Raw genomic sequence first — 19,801 nt, 5'->3', positions numbered from 1 at the left:
TTTGATTGCTTGTTATCTCCTAACCAGTATTTAAGATGTGCTTTTCTAGATTAGAAATAAAACTGCCTGATGTTGCAAGAAAGACTTCAGAAGATCTTAGTAATTAAAACCACATTAAATAATAAAAGGGAAATGATAAGAGGCAACAGCTATTGGGAAGCAGATATGGCTCAAGCAATTGGGCTGCTGTCTACCATATAGGAGGTCCAGGGTTCGATACCCAGGGCCTCCTGGTGAAGGCAAGCTGGCCCGTGTGGCAAGTTGGCCCATACGCAGTGCAGACCCACACAGAGTGCTGCCCCATGCAGGAGTGCTGCCTGTGCAGGAGTTCTGGCCCACACAGAGAGCTGGCATAGTAAGATGATGCAACAAAAAGAGACACAGAGGAAAGATAATAAGAGATGCAGCAGACCAGGGAGCTGAGGTGGCGCAAGAGAATGATAGCCTCTCTCCCACTCTAGAATGTCCCAGGATTGGCTCCTGGAGCCGCCTAATGAAAATACAAGTAGACACAGAAGAACACACAGTGAATGACACAGAGCAGGCAATGGAGGAGGGGGGAGAAATAAAAATTTTTTAAAATTTTTTAAAATTTTAAAAAAGAGGCAATAGCTATTGCTTTTAGCGTAAGAACTAACAAGCACCATGCTCAATGCTGGGCAGACAGCTAATTCTTGGCAGCATGGGTGACTGCCCCCCTGGTAGGACTTTAGAGGTCTCAGGTAATCCCTGGAAGGCCTTCCTCACTTAGGTGCTCGTGTCTCAAATAGATTTAATGGGATACACCACCATTCAGTTTTTTTAGAAAAGACCTTAAATTTAGAAGATAATCACTAGGGAAATAAAATACTGACTGCACGTAACTCTGGGTTTTAACTCTGTCTCAGCAATTATTAGTGACTTTTGCCTGGTAATTTCTTTTTCTGGGATGTTTCCAGGTGATATGTTTCCCTTTCTATTACCCTGGGAATATGGAGCAAGTACTCCTATCACAAAATGCAGTCAAAAATTTTATGCTTGCTTTCATATAGTTTTGCCTGAGTTAACTCCAGTCTTGGCCCTTTCCATGCTCCATCTTCCCTGCTGACTAAGCCCTGCCCTAGCTCTGAGCCTGTCCCTGGTTTTGCAGAAAGGCCCAGCTGCGCACCGGGATCTGTAGCCACATCACCCTGACCCTCTTTATGGCTCAGCCATCATTGGAGCTCTGGCCAGAGCCGGAACGGCGTGGGCTGGGAGGGTAGAGGTGGTGCTTTGCTGCTTCTGTGTGTAAGTTGGGTAGTTGTCTACAGGGAAGGGCTGTGAGGGGGTTTTCCACAAGCTAGCAGGCCTCGTACCTGCTTGATACAAGGAACTCAGTAAAAAAGGATAACAAAGTACTCTTTATCCAATAGTGAAGTCGCTCCAGTGACTCTTGAGGGCCCCAGGATTTCTTGCTACAGAGTGGCCCTTTTAAGTTCAAGAATAATTAACAATCCCATCCTACATTTCTGAGGTTCTGCTCTACTTCTTAATCTAGTTTAAAGAAAAATCCCTGTGATTTTATCCTCTGCCCGCTCATTGGATTGACTCCAACAAGCAAGCATGGGGCTAGCTCCTGGCAAAATGATGATGCGGGTGAGGTTGGATTCTACCCGTTCAAGTTCCAGATGCATCTGTTCCAATTCCCTGTCGACATCATCCCCATTTGCCCATAAGTTCCCCAAATTCCACATGTCTCAACCCCAAACCTCCTCAGGAGTCCATCCTTCCCAAGTTTCTGGGTGCTCAGTGTCCTTTGCCCTGTAGAGTAGAGACTTGGTCCTTCTTAATTTCCTGACCCTGACAACATTTGCATTTATTTTCTCTGGGAGTCCTAACACTTCTTGAGGAGAAACTGGTGTTTTTTGTTCGTTTGTTTGTTTGCTTGTTGTTTGTTTGCCAAAGTCTTAAGAATAAAATTAGATAATACATGGAGAGTATTATAGCCTGGTGCAGAAAATTTATTTTTCACACCAAAAAAGGATTCTGTTATACATATAAACTTTGTACCACCCCTCTTTTACATACACAATGCATTGTAAATATCTTTCCATTTCAATAAACACACTCCAGCAACATCACTTTTTAAAAAATGGTTGCTTAGTAGTCCCCAGAATAAATATATTCTAGTTTATTTAGCTATTCTCTATTAAAGGACATTTAAGTTATTGCTAGCTTTTCACTATTGTAATAGCAATCAATATAATCTATAAATATGAGAAGTATAAATTATATATGTACTGCCATAAATTTATAGTCAAAGACAGAAGGAAGACTGTAAGACATGTTGAAGGTGATTTCTGTGTGGTATACATTATATATGAAAGGTATAAATCATATGTGTGCTGATAAAATTTATCTACTTACAAATAAAAAGACTGAAACAAAATGTTAATGGTTATTTTTGGGTTGTGGAATTATGGTAATTTAAATTTATTCTTTATATATATATTTATTTTCCATTTATTTTTCTTGGAAGTATGTATGTTAAAACTGGGAAAAATTTTTTAAATATTTTAAAAATTCCACAAGCTACACCTTTTGAATCTATATCTAAGAGCAAAGTCCAGTAGGCTGCCCATTACCATCTTGGAAAGGGCGCTGGCCCCATCCTTGAGAGAATGTCTGAGATTCTGTTACCTTTGTAACTTCACCTGCTTTTTATTTTGTTTTCCCAATCTGCTTCTCTGTGATGATCAGCATTAGAGCCCTTAAAAACAAAAAAGGCAAACATGCTTGTCTTTGGAGCAGAAAGAAGGGAAGACTGAGCGATGGCTCCCAATCCATAGCCAATTGGAGTGGGGGAGGGCAGTCGCACAGCTAGGGTAATGGGTAGTGATGGGTTTAAAGAGGGGAGACAAACAGGTTTCTTCTCCCCACCAGAGAGTTGGGTTGGGGCAAAGATGAACTAAATTTAAGATATGGAGTGTAGTTAGTAGTGATAGTGATACTTTGATGATCCTCTTTCATAATTGGTTATAAATGTTTCAAAGCAATGCAGGATGCTGTTGATGGGGTGGCGTATCGGAGCCCTGTATGATGTTATGCATGTTAGTTTTGTAAGTTTACAACTTTTACTATACACTTATTGTTTATGTATGTTCATGTATGAAAAATGTACTTCAATAAAAATTTCTTAATGACAAAAAAAAGCATGATAGCAGGTGCTGGGGCAATTGGATGATGTCCTCCTTGTGAAGGCAGGCTCACCGGCATGCTGTGGAGTACTGCCTGGCCCACAGATTCCACGGAGCGCTGACTCAGCAAGGTGACGCAAGAAAAAGAAGGGAAACAAACAGGAACAGAGAGGAGCCCGCAGAAGAATGTACAGAGAATGGACACAGAAAGCAGACACCATGCAAAAAGCTGAAGCGGGGGGGGGGGGGGGGGGTGTTGGGGATTATAAAAAAAATCACTAGGATTATTATGGACCTACAATATATAAAACAGTGTAGTACCAGAGACAACAGCAAGATGGTGGCAGAGTAAGGATCTCCTAGCATCAGCTCCTGCTACACGACAGTTAGTAAACACCCAGAGCTATCTGGGAGCTGAAGCACCTGTTTGGAAGCTCCAGGAGACCAGAAGAGCATCCTGCAACATCCTTGAAGGAATGGAAGGAGGAGACAGCTCATCTGCAGAGAAGATTCATAAGTAGAATGCTCCACGCCCCGGAGGCCGGTGCCCATCCTCCACTGGAGGCACAAGCTGCCTCAGGAGCTGTTCTGCAGCTGGAATTGAAAGCTCCACTTCCCAAAAATGGCAGAGGAAGAGATGGTTGGGGACCAACTTCAGCTACTGATGAGTAAATTCAGTGGGCTAAAGTATAATCCAAAGAACAGCTAAAGTTTGAGCCTGTCCAAGTTGGAAGGAGGCCAGTAGTCACTAATTTAACTCTGTGCCTGGCATGAAGGGAACCGGGCAGACTGAAAATCACAGTACTGGTAGGGACAGACTTCTTTCCATTCAGATCGGATTGCAGCTCTATCCTAAGCCCCAACCCCACCTCCAGCATGGAGGAAGCTGGGGGGACCTGTGCCAGCCTCTCTGGGAAATTACCAGCCAGATGGCAGAGGCCAGGGACTATCCTACTGTGGCAGTGTAAGCTGCTCCAGGAGTTATTCTGTAGCTGGAATAGGAAGCTCCATTTCCCAAAAACGTGAGGAGGAGATGGTCGACCACCGATTCAGCTACTGATTAGTAGACTCGGCTGGCTAAGGTATAACCCTAGGAAGAACTAAAGGTTGAACCTGTCCAAGTCAGAATGAGGCTGGTGGCTGCCATTTTGGCTCCACCCCCAGCATGAGGGGAAGCCAGTCTGACCGAAAATCACAGTGGTGGTGGGAACTGGTTTCTTTCACCCAGATCAGCCTGCAGCCCTAGGCTAGGCTTCAGCCCACCTCTGGCAGGGAGGAAGCTGGCAGGCTTGATTTCCTCCTCAGCTTGATCATTAGTAGTGTATAGAAACACTACTGATTTTTGCATGTTGATCTTGTATCCTGCCACTTTACAGAACTCATTTATTAGCTCTAATACCTTTGTTGTAGATATTTCAGAATTTTCTAAATATAGGATCATGTCATCTGCAAATAGTGAAGATTTTACTTCCCCTTTTCCAGTTTGGATGGCTTTTATTTCTTTTTCTTGACTAATTGCTTGAGCTAGAACTTCTAGCACAATGTTGAACAACAGTGGTGACAGTGGGCATCCTTATCTTGTTCCTGATCTTAGAGGGAAAGCTTTCAACCTCTCCCCATTGAGTATGATGTTGGCTGTGGGATTTTCATATATGCTCTTTTTTATCATAAATGTATGGAACATTTATTAATTCCAGGAAAAAATGTTGAGGAACTTTCCTTTCATGTCTATCTTTTGGAGTGTTTTTTAAATCAAGAAACGATGCTAGACTTTGTCAAATGTCTTTTCAGTATCAATCAAGATGATCATATAGTTTTTTCCCTTTGATTTGCTAATGTAGTGTACTACGTTAATTGAGTCTCTTATGTTGAACCACCCTTGCATCCCAGGAAGAAAACCCTCTTGACCATGGTGTATACTTATTTTAATATGTTGTTGGATTCAGTTTGCAACTATTTTGTTTAGAATTTTTGCATCTGGGTTCATTAGCGAGATTGGTCTATAATTTTCTCTTCTTGTAGTATCTTTATCTGGCTTTGGTATTAGGGTGATGTTGGCTTCATAAAATGTATTGGGTAATTTTCCCTCCTTTTCAGTTTTTTGAAAGAGTTAAACAGGATAGATGTTAATTCTTTTCAAAATGCTGTGAAGCCGTCTGATAGTGGTCTTTTCTTTGGGAAGATTTTTGATGACTGATAATCTCTTTAAATGTGATTCGTTTGTTAAGTTCTTATATTTCTTGCAGAGTCAGTGTAGGTCATTTGTGTGTTTCTAGGGATTTGTTCATTTCATCTAAGTTGTCTAGTTGGTTGGCATACAATTTTTCATAATATCTCTTTATGCTCCTTTTTATTTCTGTGGGGTCAGTTGTCACTTCCCCCTTTCATATCTGATTTTGTTATTTGCTTCTTCTCTCTTTTTTTCTTTGTTAGTCTGACTAAGAGTTTGTGAATTTTTTTGATTGTCTCAAAGAACCAACTTTTGGTTTTGTTGATCTTTAATTTTTTTTTTTTTGGTTCTCAATTTCATTTATTTCTGCTTTGATCTTTATTATTTCTTTCCTTCTGCTTGCTTTGGGGCTAGTTTGCTGTTCTTTTGCTAGTTTCTCCAGTTGCTCAGTTGAATCTTTGATTTTAGCCCATTCTTCTTTTTTTAATATAAGCTTTTAGGACTATAAATTTCCCCCTCAGCACTGCCTTCACTGTATCGTGTAAGTTTTATAAATTGTGTTCTCATTTGCATTCTTCTCAATATATTTACTAATTTCACTTACAAATTCTTCTTTGGCCCACTGATTATTTAGGATTGTGTTGTTTAGCCTCTCCACATTTGTGAATTTTTCCCTTTCTCCCCTATTAATGATTTCAAGTTTCATTCCATTATGATCAGAGAAGGTGCCCTGTATAATTACAGTCTTTTTATATTTATTGAGACCTGCCTTGTAACCTAATATGCGGTTTATCCTGGAGAAAGATCTATGAGCATTTGAGAAGAATGTACAACCCACTGATTTGGAATGCAGTGTTCTGCACATGTCTGTTAGGTCTAGCTTATTTATCATATTGTTCAACTTCTTTCTTCCTTTGTTTATCATCTGTCAGGTTTGCCAGAGTTTGCCTCATGTATTTTGGGGCACACTGGTTAGGTGCATAGACATTTATGATTGTTATTTCTTCCTGATCGACTGTCCCTTTTAGTAATATATGAGGCTATATGAGGCCTTCTGTATCTCATAACTTTTTGCACTTAAAGTCTGTTTTGTCTAATATTAGGATAGTACCCCTACTCTTTTTTGATTACTGTTTACATGGAGTATCTTTTTCAAACCTTTCACTTTGAGCCAGTTTGTATCCCTGGGTCTAAGGTGAGTCTCTTGTAAGCAGCATATGGATGGCTCATTGTGTTTTATTATTATTATTTTTTATTTTTTTATCCATTCTGCCAGCCTATATCTTTTGATTGGGGATTTTAATCCATTCACATTCAATAATATTGCTATAAATGCATTATTTACTTCCACCATTTATTCTTTGGGTTTCATATGTCATATCTTATTGTCTGTCTTTTTACTCTTTTGGTTATTCTTTTTGCTATTCTTGCCTTCTGCATTCTCCTCCAAGCCTCTATGGACTTGGGTATAGGTAATAGATTAGGTCCCATGTCAAGCTCTGGTTTAGAAGGTAAAGCATGTATCAGGTAATCCAAAAATATGTTCCTTAATCATGTTCAATGATGCAGTTAGTGAAATTAATGCTTGAATCTTGGTTTTTCCTTTATAGTGCTGCCAAGTTTTGCATTGTATACATTTCCTGGGTGATTTAATGAAATTCGGGAGGAGGCATGTCTGATGTATTTAATCACTCTCCAAGTTACCCTGAGAGCACCCTTCTCCTTCAGTCACCCCAACTCTTCCCTGACCTTTATTAGGCCTTGCTGACTTCTTTGTAGATGGTCAGATCCTGAGAGCCCCTTCCTATAAAATGACAAGGCCTGGCTGGATGAATTTCAAAGGCTTCTTCTAGCTCTAAAATACTGAGTTTTTGTGTGTTTTTTTAAAAGATTTTTATTTATTTATCTCTCCCCCCAGCCCCATTGTTTTGTAATTGCTTTCTGATCTCTGTGTCCATTCTCTGTGTGCTATCTCTTCTGCTCACCTTCTCTTTAGGAGGCACCAGGGACTGAACCAGGGACTTCCCATGTGGCAGAGAGGTTCGCAGTTGTTGAGCCACCTCAGCTCCTTGCTTTGTTGTGTTTCTCATTGTCTTTCCTTTCTGTGTCTCCTTGTGGTGTCATCTTGTTGTGTCAGCTCATTGTGCCTACCCTCCTCACCAGTTCACTGTACTGTTTGTCCTCTCCAGGAGGCAATGGCAACCAAAACTGGGACCTCCCATGTCGATTGTTTGAGCCACATCTGCTTCCCTGTTGTTGTTCTTAATCAACAGTCTATGGTTTACAAAAAACACATTTAAGTCAGAAGACATATGCAGAATAATAGTGAATCATGCCCATGGGCAAAAAAAAAAAAAATTAGATAGGGATTGCCATCCAAGTGACGGATGAAATTAAATACAAAGTACCATTAAGGGAAACGGACTTGGCCCAGTGGTTAGGGCATCCGTCTACCACATGGGAGGTCCGTGGTTCAAACCCCGCGCCTACTTGACCCGTGTGGAGCTGGCCCATGCGCAGTGCTGATGCGCGCAAGGAGTGCCGCCCCACGCAGGGGTGTCCCCCGCGTAGGGGACCCCCACGTGCAAGGAGTACACCCCGTAAGGAGAGCCACCCAGCGCGAAAGTGCAGCCTGCCCAGGAATGGCGCCGCCCACACTTCCTGTGCCGCTGACGACAACAGAAGCAGACAAAGAAACGACACAGCAAATAGACACAGAGAACAGACAACCGGGGGAGGGGGGGGATTTAAATAAATAAATCTTTAAAAAAAAACAACAAAAAAACAAAGTACCATTAAGTACATTAAGGTCACCATATAAGGTAAACAATGAAAGCCTAATGATACTGAATGTACATATCCAAACCTGTGACAGGAAAATACATTAAAGAAAAACTAGCAAAAATGCAAGAAATCAGGAAGCAGATGTGGCTCAAGCAATTGGGCTCCTGTCTACCATATAGGAGGTCCAGGGTTCGATACCCAGGGCCTTCTGGTGAAGGCAAGCTGGCCCATGTGGGGAGCTGGTCCATGCACTGTGCTGGCCCATGTGGAGTGCTGCCCCCACAGGAATGCTGCCTCACGCAGAAGTGTTGCCCCGTGCAGGAGTGCTGGCCCATGCAGAAAGCTGATACAGCAAGATGACACAACAAAAAGAGACACAGAGGAGAGACAGTAAGAGACGCAGCAGACCAGGGAGCTGATGTGGTGCAAGAGAAAGATCACTTCTCTCCTTCTCTGGAAGGTCCCAGGATCAGTTCCTAAAGCCCCCTAATGAGAACATAAGCAGACACAGAAGAACACACAAGAATGGATACAGAGAGCAGACAATGCAGGCAGGGGGAGAAATAGATAAATAAATTAACAAATGGATGAATGAATTAATGAATGCAAGAAATCTGTAAACAGACAGAATTGTGGTTAAAGACTACCTAAAGACTTTGGGAAAATTTAACCAGTCAAAAAACAAAAGACTTTGACCGTAGAATACTCTAGGAAGAATTTTTAAATACTTTGTGTGACCCTAAAGGTGGGATATGAAAATACACAGAAGCAAATAAGTCGAAAAAAATTCATCTTGTTCTTGAACCTAAATTTTAAAATTACATACACAGACACAGACACATAATTCATCTGAGAAACACCACCCATGTGTTCCATCCCTATCCATGCCTGAGCCCACTCCCCGTCTGTGTTAACTTGTCGGGGGTGATGCCCAGACATTGCTGATTCTGATGTTCAGCCAGGATCTGAAGGCCACTTAAGCAACAAGACTCCTTCAAAAACTTTATATATTCCTTACATAAAATGTGTTCAGTCATTCTCAAGCACACTTCTTTATGAAGTCCTAAGTTCAAAACAAAAACCCTTGTAGTGTTAGGAAAATGTACCTGAACCAGGTGGGCCATAGTGACAAATGCAATCAAGATTCTGGTGTCCTGCTCTCCCACCGCCCAAACTTCTGCCCAGAGTAGGCAGACTAGGTAAGCTGTGATAGCTTCTGACCCTCTAGTAAGAGAAGATTCTTGGAGGTTGACTTATCAGGTGGTGTTTGCCTCGAAGGGAAGGCAGGCCAGGTAGGCACTGCTAGAAATTTTCAGAGGCCAGAGTAAGAAGCTGACCAGGCATGAAAGGGCCTGGGCAGGGGACACACCCTGATAATTGTCCTCAAGCCTGTTCTCTCCCTCCATGAGATAAGAAAAAAAGACCCCTGAAGATAGAGGTCTGGGGTTGCTGTTCATTTTTGAAGACACAAGGGAATCTGGCAACTCAGATTTTGGACTGTTTCTCTCTTCACAATGGGTACATTGTTGGGGAGTACAAGATGGGGAGCTGTCGATATGTGAGCTGTGCTTTGATCCTGGGGCCTGAATAGGATTCTCTGGGGCTAAGGTAGAAAGTGGCACCCACTAAGCATGTTTGCTGAACTCTGTGCTGTCTCCAAGTCATTTCCCAGCGCCTGACACTCTCCTCCTGGGTTTGGATCTGCAGGACTGTGATTGGATCTGGTTGTCTTTCTCCCTGCCCACCTCTCCTACCTGTTCAAACTTCAGCAGGGTTCGTGGATCTGACTCAGAACTTGGCAGGAGCTCTGTGCCTACCTTAGAGAGCAGGAGACATGTGTTGCCTCTAAACCAACTTAGGACTTGGGGTTGGCAGCCCCCTTGGGACCCATGCCAGTCCAGGACCAGATGATCTCCTGGGTAATTGCATCCTTTCTTCTCCTCTAGGCTGCCCATTCTCCAGGGAGGGACATTTTCCTTTTTGGCACCCTCCCTAGCCATGCTCTCCCTTCCTGCCTGGAAGTGCCCTGAGTGGACACTCAATGCCACCCAGGTGAACACCAGCTCTCCTGAATTCACTGAGCAATGGCAGATGAGGATACGAGAGGTAATGGGGAGGGGAGGAGGGTGGGGGGAGCAGAGAGATACGCAATAGAGACTCCTGAGTTTATTCCTTTGTTCAAAAACACACATGCTGTACTCCATGCCAGGCAACGTTTTGGGTTTTAAGATATTGCTGTAGATAAGCAGACAAGGATTCTGTCCTCATGGACCTAACATTCTACTGTAGGTATATGGTGGGGTGGGGTGGGGTGGAAGGGAGAGACAGAAACATTCCAATAAGTGAATAGAATATGAAAATTTCAGACAGTGATATGCAATAAAGAAAATAAAACAGGGTGATGAGCCAGAGAGTGACTGGGGCTGCTGGGGTGGATGAGGAGTGAAAATAGGTTTTTCTGAAAACATTCTCACATATTTCAAGGAGGAAGAGGTCAAGCATTTCCCCAGCAAATCCAGGGAGACAGGGAGAGCAGGGGGGTAGTATTCATGTTTTATTTTAATTCATCAAGCATTGTTTGTTGAATACCTCCCCAGTGTCCAGCATTGTGAGAAGTACTGGAATACTATAAGGAATAAGTGAAGACTTGCCTTTAAAGAAACTAGTCTCTTAGGGAAGAGAGAGACATACGTCATGGTAGTGGTGGTGGTGATGATGGTGATGATGATGATAGAAGCAGCAGATCGTGGTTATTGAGAGTTTTCCAGGAACTCTTCTAGGAGTGTTTCATAGATGTACAAGCACTGTATTGACAGACATCCACAGCAGGCTCAGGTTAATGGGAAAACCAACATGTAGAGCCAGGCCTGTCTCAGCACCATTCTGTTAGTGGGTCCTGCCTGCCTAGTCTTTCCACTTTGGACAGTTGTAGCCCTTGCTGGATTCAATTTGTATCATCAGGAGAAAGGAACTGATAGCCTTGAGGCAGGTTCTGAAATCAGCAACATTCCAGAATTTGCTCACCAAATTGATACAGACGGAAATCAGTACACTCAGGATTCTTGGCAGAGAGGTGAGCTATACCCTCCAAGACAGTAAAGCTGATTGCTTCCAGATGCCAATATCCTCACCTGGAGGGAGTAGGGTGTGGGTGGTGCATGGGTGGTACACAAGAGTAGATGGAATGCAATGAATGTACCACACTAATGAAAGAAGTTGTTGATATGGGAGGAGTGGGGGTGTGGGGAGTGGGGTATACAGGAGCCTCTTATATTTTTTAATGTAACATTTTGTGTTATCTACTTGTCTTTTAAAAATAAATAAAACATATATTTTTTAAAAAAAGAATAGATGGAACTATAGGAGAGAGTCAAGGTCACTGAAGCCCAACTTTCCCCCTCCCAGCTCAACCTTAGACACCTAGGTGAAAAGCAGCACTGCACGTGGCTGCCCTGGACCACTTTGTCTGGAGGAAGATGATGGGGTTCCAGGAGAATGTAGTCTGCTCAGCCATGATTACAGCCCTCCTTTATCACTGTCAGCACTGCTCCTCTCTAAGCTCACTGAAACTAGACCAAGGATTTTCTAGAACTCAGGGCTATGAAGTTCCCTAGATATCCTTGAGGAACTGTGCAAGCCTTAGCCATTGTACAACCTACCCCAATCCATGTTCATTATTCTTATAACTTCACTGCTGAAACAACTGTCACATCCCCTGTATATTAAAAGCAAAGGAAGATTGAAGACAGAGGAAACACAATAACAAGATTACTATTCCTACCCATGTTTGACCAATGAGAAAGAATAGAATTGACAAAGGGGAGCAGGTGTAGCTCAGTGGGTGAGCACCTGCTATGCATGTACGAGGTTCAATCCTTGGTACTTCCTAACAAACAAACAAGTGAGAAATAGAATTGACAAAACATTTAAATAAATGTTACTACTATATGTTTGATAATATTGCTCTAGTTTTGTTTTTTCTCCCTTGTATCTTTTCAAGTATACTTTTTAAGTTTAATAAACGTACAGAAAAGAACACAATAAATGCCCACAAGTTGTACTTGCCCATGTTACTAGCATCTGGATCAAGAAACAGAACATTCCCAACTCCCAGAATCTACCTGGTGCCTCCTTCCAGGCACCACTTTCCCCCCGCCCCCCCCCCCCCCAGGACAACCACTATCCTGACTTCTAATAGCATAGATTCGTTTTACCTTGTTTTCAACCTTACATATGGAACCACTCAATATGTACTCATTTGTGTCTGACTTCCTGCATTCAACACTGTATTTGCAAGATTTTTCATATTGTTATATGTAGTGATCATTTATTCTCTTTGCTGAAAGGTGTTCCATTATATAAATACATCACAGTTTACTTATTTATTTTGCTGTTATCCAAACTACATGTTTGTGGGTGGTTCCTAGTTATTGGCTGTTACAAATAGTGCCACTATGAACAGTTGAGTACTCATCTTTAAGTGAACATATATACGTATTTTCTGTTGAATCTGTGAACAGGAGAGGAATTGCATTTGTTGAGCATTTGTCACAGGGTGTGTATTTGTTGAGCATTGGTAGGCACCACCAAATAGTTTTCCAAAGTGTTTTTTCCAATTTATATTCCTACCAAAAGTGTATATGAGTTCCAGTTATTCCACATTCTCACCAATATTTTCTGTCTTTTTAATTTTAGTCATTCTGGTGAGTGTGAGGTGGTAAGCTTATGTCATTTTTTCATGATGCTATTGAATGATTAAGAATTAACTGTAATTGTCACTCCTGAACTTGTAATTCTACTTGATCCAATTGTGTCATTATTCTTTCTATGCTTACCACATTACCTGGTAATCAAAATTCAGTATCCCAATATAGGCTCATTTCCATGATTTTTGTTCCATTGAGTACCAAGTAAATGACCTGTGAACTCATAATTAGTCCTTAACGGATCTTAATCTAACACAGAAGTTCAAGCGTCAGACCATGTCGTAATGTGCCCACATCACTTTAGGAATTGACTGCATCCACAACATTTACTCCTCTTTGTCCTTCTAGTACCCAAGTATACTCTGGATCCTATTTTATTAGACAACACCATTAGATGTGTTTCCATTTGATAGAATTAACTCCAATATCAGCATCCCTCATCACAAACTGAAGATGTATCTAGAAATATCGCTAAGAAATAATTTTTTGCTTCCAACTAGTTTTAAATGTAAAGGGCAAAAGTAGAGTCATTTCATGCATGATCCATCTGGTGGCTCCAGTTCTGGGAGGCTCCTTAGCCCATGCCCTTGCTCCAGTTAGAGGCTTTGAGTCCTTCCTTTTAAATAGTGGGCAGCAAAAGTAATACTGTAAAACCCTCCTCTTATGTTCTGCCCCAAGGTACTTTCAAACTATTTAACAAGTGTGCTCTCACTGGAAATCCTCTCCTCTGGGTAGGATGGATCCTGTAAATACCAGACTTGACAATCCATTCCAGAAAAATCATCAGAATTCTAAGAATCACCTTCAGGTAACAATTCAAGTTAAATTGACATTCTTTTTTTTTTTTTTTTTTTTTGAGGAGGTGATACAGAGTTTATTGAATTAGATTTTTCTATTTACAACTGAGATCACATCTACATACTATTTTGCTAGTCTACATGGGTACATTATTTCCAAAAGAGTTTAAGACTTATGATGAATGGGTTCAATCATACCAAAACACACACACTCACACTAATTGTTTTAAAACAGTACTGCATACATTATATTCCTCCTATAAAGCCAGCTTTGATTAAAAACCACTAGTTTCAAAGATCAGTCTGATTTTGAAGATGAACCAAGATGCATGCCATATGATTCTAAAGTCTATTTCAGCCATTTTGTACAACTGCTATCTTATTGGACTACGGTATATATATTTTTAAAGGACAATGATGAGGGAGCATCAACTGGTGTTAAGTTCAACCAGAGAACTGGCTTCCTCCCCCACCCTCCCCCCCCAAACCTTTGGCCAAGAATTCTACATTGTAAAGACTGAAAGGATCTGGTGATACTTTAGAATTATTCCCGTTAACTGGAGGTAACAAAAGCAGGCCCACATCCTCCTTCAAGTCTACCACACTACACAACTTGCAAATGGTTCTGAAATTAGATCATTTACCACCAAACTTCAAAAACTTAGGGACATGGAGTGTCAGCTAGAACAAGGGGAAAAAAAGTCGTGGGTGAGAGTAGGTGGGAAGGTAGGTAGGAAAGTAGGTACATGAAGAATCAAGCTGCTCTGCCCAACACCAGTGTATATGTGCTTTAACTAAATGAACTCAGGAGACCAACAGCAGCAGACCTGTTCAATTCACCTTCCAAATCAGAAAAACAAGACTAAACAGCTCAGGTTTGAATTTTCTACTATGCATAGGTTCCACCGGTGATGAGGAGCTCATAAGCAGGATCTCTACTCCTTCTGCACAACATGATGCATGCACACAGCATGCCCAGCAGCTGAATAGCTGCAAATGCCAGTGCTGCCCAGATAACATGCATCATAATTTCCTGTAGCTTCTTCACAACTAGAGCCTCACACCCCTCAGCATAGAGGTCAGAAGGGTAGGCCAGACTGCCATTACAGCTGATGGCAGTGTCTCTACAACAGCTAAGAGGGACACTCTGGTTTTTGGTTTCTTTAAACCAGTCTGTATTTTCCCAGTCTGAGTAGTTGTGAATTCCACAACAGTGCAGCTGTCTCTGCACATAATCAATAGCCCGACTAGCAGCATCAGGGCTGGTTCCATTGTAGGTCTTATATACTTTCTGAATGCTGCGATCAACCTCATTTTCCACCTTTGCTCTGTAAACATATCCCAAAACCACAACAACAACTTCTGTGACAAAAACCAAGAGGAGGATGATGACAAACGTGGCAAGTCCGCAGTGGCTTTCTCGGATTGTGGCGCAGCAGCCAATTAGCCCAATAATGAAAAGCAGGGCTCCTACAGCTATGATCACTACAGCAGGGATGAGAGTATACACATCTTCAAAAAAGTGGTCATAGTCATCATAAGTGATGAAGACGTAGGCTCCTACATAGCATAAAATACCAGCTGCCCCCCAGAAGATGAGGTTGAGAAAGACGAGCACGGTCTTGGAGGAGGTGATGCCGCACTGGCCCATGGTGCCCGCGGCCCGCGGAGGCCCTGCTCGGCGAGCTGAGCCGCGCTCACCGAGCAGGCGGCAATGGCGGCGGCGCCTCCCCGCGAGGAACTGCGCGGCCTGCGCAGCGCTCCCCACAGCCCCGGCTCAGTCGCGCAGCCCCGTCCCCGGCAGGTGCCCAGGTCCTCCGCGCAGCCGCCGCAGTTCCCCCTGGGCCCCTGGCCGCCAAATTGACATTCTATTATTCCAGTCTTTTAGAACAAAGTCAAATCCCTGGTTCTGAGAAAAAAGAATTTTGACTATAAAAGATATTGAAATTAGTTAGGTATTATATTAGTGAGTTGTTGCTATACCCCATAAACTCCCAAATACATAATGGTTCAGTAACCATAGAAGTGTATCTCCACCAGTATATTTGGAGCTCTGCTCCAAATGGTGAGACAGGGGCCCAGGCTTCTTTCATTCTATGGCTCTGCTGTCTTCACCACTTGGCTTCCAAAGCATGTTGTGGGCTACATTAAGATGGTAGAAGGGGAAAGAGTGAGTAGGAGAAGGCACACCTGCTTCTTAATGACTGAAAGTCACATACATTATTTCCACCAATTTATCATTGATGAGGATTAATTATGTGGCCAACCTAGCTGCAAGGGAGTCTGGTAAATGCAGTCTTTGACTGGGTAGCCTTTCTCAGTGGCAACTCTATACTGTGGAAGGGGGATATATGGTTTTCCACAGACAGTCACTGGTATAATATATTTCCTTGACTCTCTCTATCCCTCCCTTCCTTCATTTCAATAAATATTGAGTACCTACTATGTGCCAGCCACTATCTTTGGTGCTTGGGATATAAAACAGACAAATATCCCATCCCTCATGGAGCCTATGTTCTAACAGGCATCCTCTATTCCCTCATTTCTGAACTTATCCCTTAGAGACTGATCAGAAGGTGACTCACCCTAATACCCCTCTGGTTCATTTTTATCTTACACTTGCCTACCCTGGAAGGCCAGCCCTTGTCACCCCACATTTTGTCACTTCAAATACCCATTCTCAATTTTCAATAATTTTACTGCTTTGGGGAGGTGATATGAAATATGAAAAGATGAGTTGATACTGTATATTTTGGCTCACTCCTGCCTGTTCATGTTGTAAAAAGTGATTGCTTTATATAAATATAGTTGATATATAAGTTGATGTTCAATTGGCTGGCAATTTGGGTTGCCTGTCTTTTTACAGTAGTCTGAGACAGGGCCTCAGTTGCAGAAGAGCCAAAGCTCAGATCAGAAACACTTTCAATACCAGTTTAAAAAAACCTTAAAATCTCCCGTTGTCTATGTGATGTCCAGTGGAGGCACCCTGCCTCTATGGCCCAGTTCTGTGATGAGCCATATTCCCTTAAGGGCTGTTGTCCTACCGAAAGTACACAAGCTCGTTGTTGTTGGCCATCTGGACAATCTTGGGCAACACAAGCAAATTCAGATGGAGTTATTGGTTGTAAGCCCATGTGTGTACTTGTGGCTCATGGTGTCATCTCGTGAACTTTAGTGACTACATTCAAAGCCATGCTCCCGTCCTCTTTTTAAGACTAAAGACCATCCATATGAACAGCTAGTATTTGAGATTTGACTATAAAGTTTGTCCCCCAAAAAGTGTAATTTCAAGAGTGCCTTCTGTTTTCCACTTGCCACATCAAATAGTCCATTGGCTACAGCTCAAGGGTATATATAATTATATAGGAGATGATTTAGGTATGCACAGTCATCACATGACACGTAACTTGGCCCGCTGACCTGACTTAGACTTGCCTTACTATTTGCAACTGAGTCCTGCTGTTGACTGGGCAGATTGTTACACCCTTCCAGTGCCAACCTTTCTCAGTTAATAGGGCAGCACCTTCAATAAGGCACCAACCAGGGTTCATACAGTAGAGCCCCAGTCTCTGTTGCTAGAGTTTATTCCCTAGGGGGTAGTGTCCATCCTAGGGCATGTGGAGGACTGTCACTTATGTGTAGAGTCTATAAAATCCTCCTGATAGTTACCTTTTCTTTTCATATTACCTGAATGTGAACACTTCCCTTCAACCAGCAAACTTTGTTGATTTGTCTCTTTCTTATTTGAATGTCTTTCTGAAATCACTCAAGAATTGATTGGAATCTCTGATCTTAGAGTTATTTGGTGTCAGTCAGCAGGTGTATAATATCAAGTGGTGTCCTGTAGCAGACTAGTTAGTAGTTATCTGTGATAGGAAGAGTCATGAGTAGCTGTCCCAAGCCATGTCCACACTGAAAGCCCTGTGGCAGTGCTGAAGCCTCCTTCTGCCTTCTGCCAAGTCAATCTCCATTCAGCAGAGTCTCTATCACGGACTCTTCCAGTACCTCAGAGGCACTGTGCTTATAAGGAAAGCTGGTAGACCAGGCTGAGCTGTAACTTTTTGAATGAGCCAGAACCTTCTGCTGTTCTTCCCTTTCATAAACAGGCTTTTTGCATGTGCCTGTGCCCTGGTATATAGTTCAAAAGTGCACCCAGATGGGTGTACTCAAAAATCTCATCAAGTGCCTGTGCTTTCTTTCTTTTTTTTTATTTTTCTCTGGGTGGTCCCAGAATTAACAGGACTTTTTAATTTTAAAGGACTGTTCAATTAACTCCAGCCTAAGATATGCGCAAGAATTGTCACGTTGATGAGCCCTGGAGTTTTGCCAGGTTGATTGGCCATCTCAGAGAGTCATTGTTGCCCCACGTCTTCTAAATCAGAATGTACTTCCTCAGTGATGCCCACTCATATCATCAATAGAATGAATCACGACACTTGTGTATGTTTTTTCTTTTCCTATCTTCCAGGGAGCTTTGTTAAATCCAAATTAAAATCAAACAAGAAACAAGAAGTGGGTTTTCCTTATCTGCTCTGCTAGATACCAGGGGCAAGATTTTTCTTTCATGGAGCCCTACTGGGAAACTATACTTCCTTATGCAAGAAACTTTTGCCTTCATAATGCCTGAATTAGTCAGCAAAAGCGGTACTGATGCAAAGTACCAGCAATCTGTTTGCTTTTATAAAGGGTATTTATTTGGGGTAAAAACTTACAGTTCCAAGGCCCTAAAGAGTCTTACTCAGAGTACTATAAGAGGTTATCTCCTCACCCAAAGTCAGTTGCTACTTGTTGAAAGCAAGATGGTGGGCGATGTCTGTGAGGGTTCAGCCTTCCTCTTTCCTCTTAAGGCTCCGTGGGTCCTGTTTCTTCTGATCTCAGCTGTAGGCTGGCATAGGGTTCATCTCTCTTCTGGGGGTCTCATTTCTTTCCAGGCTCAACTTCTCTGCTCTCTTCACAAGGTCAGCTGTAAACTATCGGGCGAATGGCTCATCTCTCTCCCTGGGGCCTCTGCCATCTATACGGAGCTGTCTCTCTTCCTCTGTGTCTCTTCTCTGTGTATCTACTTCTGTGTGTCTCCTTGATTGAGTGTCCGTTTATGTAGCCCACAAAGAGGGTGGGGACTAAAACCGAGTTGCCCTAATGATGTAGTTGAATCAAAGTCCTAATCTTAACATAATTTAATCAAAGGCATCTCAGCTGAATCTAATACAATCAAAGAGTATCACACCCAGAGGAAAAGACCAGTTTACAAACATAATCAAATATCTCTTTTTGAAATTCATAAATTATATCAAACTGCTCTACTACTTAAGGGGAAGAATCTGATGAATTAATTTGTCTTTTCACCTACCTAACTGCTCTGCTGTATAAATCCTTCCTGTGCTCTGATGCAGTGTCTGCTTCTAACATTGGTAATGGCATGACTCACAAGTCTTCACTGCATTCAGAAGCAGTTACCTTGTGTTTCCAGGGCATTGGGTAAGATTTATGGAAGAGAATTTCCCTGCAGCCTGAACAGTACTAAGAGTGAGAGTGTATATGTAGAGTTAATGGGTCATGCTGTGCCAGCACTGAGCACTGGATCCCAGTGACAGAAACACCTATATTTTACTTAATACATTTACTTTTTATTTTGGTGTTTGTGATATGTGGAGACCGCTAAAGCAGCAGAATCAGCAAACTATGGCTCATGGGCAAATCCAACCCATGGCCTATTGTTTTATTTTATGGGCCACAAACTAAGAATGGTTTTCCATTTTCAAAAGGTTGTTTGAACAAAGATGAATTTGCCACAGGAACCACATTTGTTCTGCCAAGTCTGAAATATTTACTATCTGGCCTTTTACAGAAAAAGTTTGCTGAGCCTTGCTCTAAAGCCTGGGACCCAGAGCAGGGGCTCCTCTTGCCCAGGTCTAAGACAGTCGTCTCTGCAGTACTTTTCCCACGTGGCCCCCAAGTATCCAGCACAGTGAACCCCAAATCCAGAGAAGTCTTATCTGTGGTGTTTTAGCTCCCTCTGCTGGCCCAATGTTTTTCTCCTGAGCTGTAAAACAAAAGCTAAGTTCTTGCAAGATTCAACCTCATTTTACTATTAATTCGTTAACTGTCTTTGACTTAATCCACTGGACTAGCCTATTGGTATGTAAGGCTAGATTCTATATGTTTCCCTGAGTTATATTTATCCACACA

General features: G+C 42.2%; 1 protein-coding gene and 1 pseudogene across 1 annotated transcript in view; one reads left to right on the top strand and one right to left on the bottom strand.

The window, feature by feature from the left end:
• Positions 1–19,801, top strand: part of LOC111767291 (solute carrier family 23 member 1-like) — a 55,478-nt gene that overhangs the window by 16,727 nt on the left and 18,950 nt on the right. Inside the window, exon 4 of the mRNA XM_058297416.2 lies at positions 10,056–10,215. Within this exon, the coding sequence (XP_058153399.1) occupies positions 10,056–10,215 (160 nt within the window). The remainder of the gene's footprint in view (positions 1–10,055; positions 10,216–19,801) is intronic.
• On the bottom strand, positions 13,648–15,334 carry LOC101422074 (tetraspanin-3 pseudogene; annotated as a pseudogene).

The sequence above is a fragment of the Dasypus novemcinctus genome, chromosome 5 (assembly GCF_030445035.2).
Source record: "Dasypus novemcinctus isolate mDasNov1 chromosome 5, mDasNov1.1.hap2, whole genome shotgun sequence".
NCBI classification, from domain to species: domain Eukaryota; kingdom Metazoa; phylum Chordata; class Mammalia; order Cingulata; family Dasypodidae; genus Dasypus; species Dasypus novemcinctus.
The sequence above is the reverse complement of the archived record's forward strand: the minus strand, read 5'-3'. Positions and strand labels throughout refer to the sequence as shown.